Raw genomic sequence first — 4254 nt, 5'->3', positions numbered from 1 at the left:
AGGATGGCTGTCTTCCTTGTGCTACTGGTGCAGTTCTGTGTGTGTGTGTGTGTGTGTGTGTGTGTGTGTGTGTGTGTCCGTGCGCGTGTGTCAGTGTGTGTGTGTGTGTGTGTGTGTGTGTGTGTGTGTGTGAGTGTGTGTCCGTGCGCGTGTGTCAGTGTGTGTGTGTGTGTGTGTGTGTGTGTGCGCGCGCGCGCGCGTACGTGTGTGTGTTTTCGTACCATTCCATGTGCATGGATGTAGAGAGAGAGAGAGAGAGAGAGAGAGAGATCACTGCTTTCCATGTTTAACGAAAACGAAATAAAACTAGAAAGCTACCATGTCCATAAATGTCGTTGATTGGAAAACAACCAACCAACCAACCAAACAAGAAAAAGTAAAACTTGCCACACTCTCAAAGTCCATACAGTATGTTCAGCCACAACATGAATAACTGAACTGGTAGGTGTGTGCATGCTGAGTTGATGAAACTGGTCAGATCTGTCCAGTCAGTCAGGGTACGGCCAGTGGTCAAACGTTCCCGAAAGGTGAGCATTGTCCAGCATGAAATAAATAATTAGAAACACTCAGATGAATCACTATAAAATGGTTGACACATGTTGCTGTATCTTGAATTTTTTTTTTCCAGTGCTGATGTTGGGAGTTTCATTGAGTGAGTTTATTTCTCTCCCCCCCCCCCCGGAAACGGAAGTATGTTTAAATGGCGGGGGTAAAAAACAGTTATACTCTCAAAAGCCCACTCGTGCATACAAGTGACTGTGGGAGTCACAGCCAACGAACAAAGAAGAAAAGAAGATAATCGACCTAATTACGGCCTTCAGTGATAGTTCTTCTGGACTGTTCAGTTTTCTGGCAATAATATTATCACAGATGAGTCACAGGAGGGAGCTAGAACAGCGATAAATTTGCCGTTTCCTGAGTCTGTGGACACACAACCCACAGGTCTGGTGAACAGTTCTTCTGTGCGGCTCCCCAGTGACTCTTCACATCCTTGTGGGAGAAGATGAAGATGAAGTTTCATTTTCTGTTTCAGTTTCTCAAGGAGGCGTCACTGCGTTCGGACAAATCCATATACGTTACACCACATGTCGAAGGCGGATGCGGCCTGACCAGCAGCATAACCCAACGCGCTTGTTCAGGCCTTGAGTGCGTGCTTATCAGTATATTTGTGTACTTACAGAAGACGAAGAAGTCCGTGGAATTAACACAGACTTGGGACAGTTCTTAACAATAAGCAAACTTCACGCTGGTGGTGACAATCGCCCATACATGCCAGCGGCCCGCGCGCGTGAAAGACAGAAGTCAGTGCAGTGTTGGAGCCTTGGGGCGGGGGGCTGTCAGCCCAGCACGCCCTGGGAGAGGGGCCTCGTGGAGTCCATGCGGGACCTGTTCCTGGGGGGGTCCCGGCCCGGGATGGCGGCGTTGGGCCCCGGGGCCAGGGAGGCTGCGGCCTGAGCCAGGTCCATGCCCTGCTCCATCTTCCTCTTGAGCTCCTCGATCTCGTGCTGCTGGTACTTGGTGCGCTCGTTGATGAGGCGCTGCACCACCTTCCTCATGCGGAACGTCGCCGTGTGGCGCATGGCCCGGCCCGCCGAGTGCAGCGGGATGCCGGCCGTGAGGGCCCGGGTCAGGGGCACCCCCGTCATGGTGTGCAGCACGATGTCCTCCGGGGAGTACGTGCCCCGCAGGGACCCGTCCGTGCTGCGGCCCCGGATGTACTTCCAGGCGTCCCGCGGGATCTTGGGCGTCCTCCGGTCGTCGTGGTGGTGTCCGCGGCGACGGGCCTCCTCCTCCTCGGCGGAGGACTGCTGGGTGTTGGTGTCGTCGCCGTCGTCGGTGGTGATTGAGGGCTTGGTGTGATGGATGGCGGGCACCTGCACGGGGGCCCGAGAAGCCCTGGGGAGCGCCGTGAACATGCCCCTCTCTTCCTCCTCGTCGCTGCCCGAGTCCTCGTGCTGCCCGTGCATCTCCTGCAGGAAGCGGTCCACTTTGCTCTGCACCTTCTCGTTCTCCTGCTGCATCAGGTCCTGGGTCTTCTTCGGGGCGTAGGCGTTGGAGCGGCGGAGGATGGCGCTGGGCACCGTGTTGCCCTGACCCGTGGACTTCATGCAGATGATCTCCTCCCGCCGCCCCTCCCTGTCGAACAGCAGGGCCCGCAGGTCGATGTGGTCGGGGAGATAAGCGTCGTCCTCGTCATCGGAGGCGTCCAGGAAGAAGTCCTGGGAGTTGAGCCGGTCCCTGTCGTGGCCCATGCCCGGGTGGTACGTGTATGGACGGCTCAGCAGCGACGCGCTGTCGTCCATGTCCTTGTCCTTAGTCATCAAGATCTTCAGGGGGTCCTCCGAGGTCAGGATCTTCAGGGGGTCCTCAAACATGAACTGCACGTGGCCGGACTTGTTGTTGCGCGGCTCGTGGAGGTCGGTAATGGCCGGAAGTCGGGTGTCGTCCCTCGCCGCCTGCCCGCCGTAGCTCCGGGACACGAGGGGCGCGGAGCGGGACCCCCTCCTGCGGAACTGCACGGGGCGGGCGGGGGCGTCGCCGCTGGAGGAGGCCGCGGTGGAGGAGGACAGGGACTTGGCGGTCTGGGCCCTGTCGCCCCTGCCCGCCTTGGGCGCCGTGCTGATCTCCTGCAGCTTGAGCACCTGGCGGGCCTTCTGGACGAGCGGCGTGGTGGAGATGTCGCTGACGGACTTGAGCCTCATGGGGAACTTCATGCGGCGCTCCAGGTAGAAGGAGGCGATGTTGGCGCCCAGCCGCTTCTCCGTGTTGCTGATCTGGCCCTCCTCGTAGCTGTAGTCCCGCTCCGGCATCACGCGCTTCTTCATCTCGATCCGGTGCTTCTGCCGGTCCAGGTCCAGCAGCTTCACCTGAAAAAACACCCACCTCACCTGTCACCCACCTTTCTCTTCCATGACAGCTGTCATGATGATGATGATGATAACACAGCAGTCACTCTCCCTGTCTCCTTGACAACTGTCATGATGACGATGGTGGTGATGATGATGACAACATGGACCTCGCCTGTCATCCCTCTTTCTGTCTCCATGACAACAACTGTCATGATAATGATGATGGTGATGATAACACCGCCCTCATCTCCACCCCCCACCCCCCGGCCCCCTCCCAATCCCCTCACTTTCTGTCTCTATGGCAACGACTGTGATGATAAAGATGATAATGATGATGACGCTACCGCCCTAACCAGTCACACTCCCTTCCTATCTCTATAACAACAACTGTGATGATGATGATGATGATGATGATGATGATGATGATGACACAGTCCTCATCTGCCATCCACCTCCTGTGTCAGTGACAACATTTGTGGAATCAAAAAGGGTCTTGCAAGTAAAAACCCCACACAATTACGTGTGCGTAAAATTTAGAAGTTAACGAAGAAAAAGGAAGAGGAGAATGACGAGGAAGAAGAGGAGGAGAAAGAGAAGAGGAAGGGTAACAAGAAGAAGGACGAGGAAGAACAAGAACTGAGAAAAGAACAAGAAGAACAAAAAACAGAAGATGATGAAGCAGGAGGAGGAGGAGGTGGTGGTGGTGGTGGTGGTGGTGGTGGTGGTGGTGGTGGAGGAGGAGGATAAAAAAGAGGAAGAGAATGAGAAGAAGAAGAGGAGGAACAAGAAGAAGAGCAAGAAGACAAAGAACAAGGAGGAGGAGGACATTGAGAAGAAGAGGAAGAGCAACAAGAAAGAGAAGAAGAACAAGAACAAGAAGAAGACATAATAGGAAAAAGAAGAAGAAGAAGAAGAAGACAAAGAAGAAGAAGAAGACGAAGAACAAAATGAACAAGAAAAAGAAGAACAAGAAGAACAAGACAAAGGACAAGAAGAAGATGTTGAAGCCCAGAGACAGAAAACAGAACCCTCCCGAAGACACCCCCCACCCCCCCCCCCCCCCACACACACTCCCCGCAGACCTCATAGCGCAGCTTGGAGGACTTGTCGTGCAGGATCTTCATGGACCGACTCTTCTCCCGCTCCAGCTGGGCCCGCTCCATGAAGAAGTGGTTGTCACACACGTTGTTCTTCACAGTCGTCACCTTCTCTGTCCGCTTCTCCGACAGCTGGGCCCGCTTCTGCACCTCCGAGATGGCCTCGGACTGCAGGTCGTGGAACGGGTTGCACACAAGCTGCTCCGAGTCCATGATGAAGTAGGTGCCTGGGGGTTTCGAAAGAATCAGATCAGATCAAATCAGATCCAAAGTCAGACCGTGTTTGCTTAGTTATAGCTTTACTCAGC

At 54.7% G+C, this 4254-nt stretch overlaps 1 protein-coding gene across 1 annotated transcript in view; it reads right to left on the bottom strand.

Annotated features, from left to right (window-relative positions):
• Window positions 1–1337: 1337 nt before the first annotated feature.
• The window catches only part of LOC143300329 (uncharacterized), a 5602-nt gene continuing 2685 nt past the window's right edge, over window positions 1338–4254 (bottom strand). The window contains exons 2-3 of the mRNA XM_076613930.1: window positions 3932–4173; window positions 1338–2867 (exon numbers count right to left, since the gene is read on the bottom strand). Coding sequence (XP_076470045.1) covers window positions 1338–2867; window positions 3932–4173 — 1772 coding nt within the window. The remainder of the gene's footprint in view (window positions 2868–3931; window positions 4174–4254) is intronic.

Source organism: Babylonia areolata, chromosome 26, assembly GCF_041734735.1.
Source record: "Babylonia areolata isolate BAREFJ2019XMU chromosome 26, ASM4173473v1, whole genome shotgun sequence".
In the NCBI taxonomy this organism is placed as follows: domain Eukaryota; kingdom Metazoa; phylum Mollusca; class Gastropoda; order Neogastropoda; family Buccinidae; genus Babylonia; species Babylonia areolata.
The sequence above is the reverse complement of the archived record's forward strand: the minus strand, read 5'-3'. Positions and strand labels throughout refer to the sequence as shown.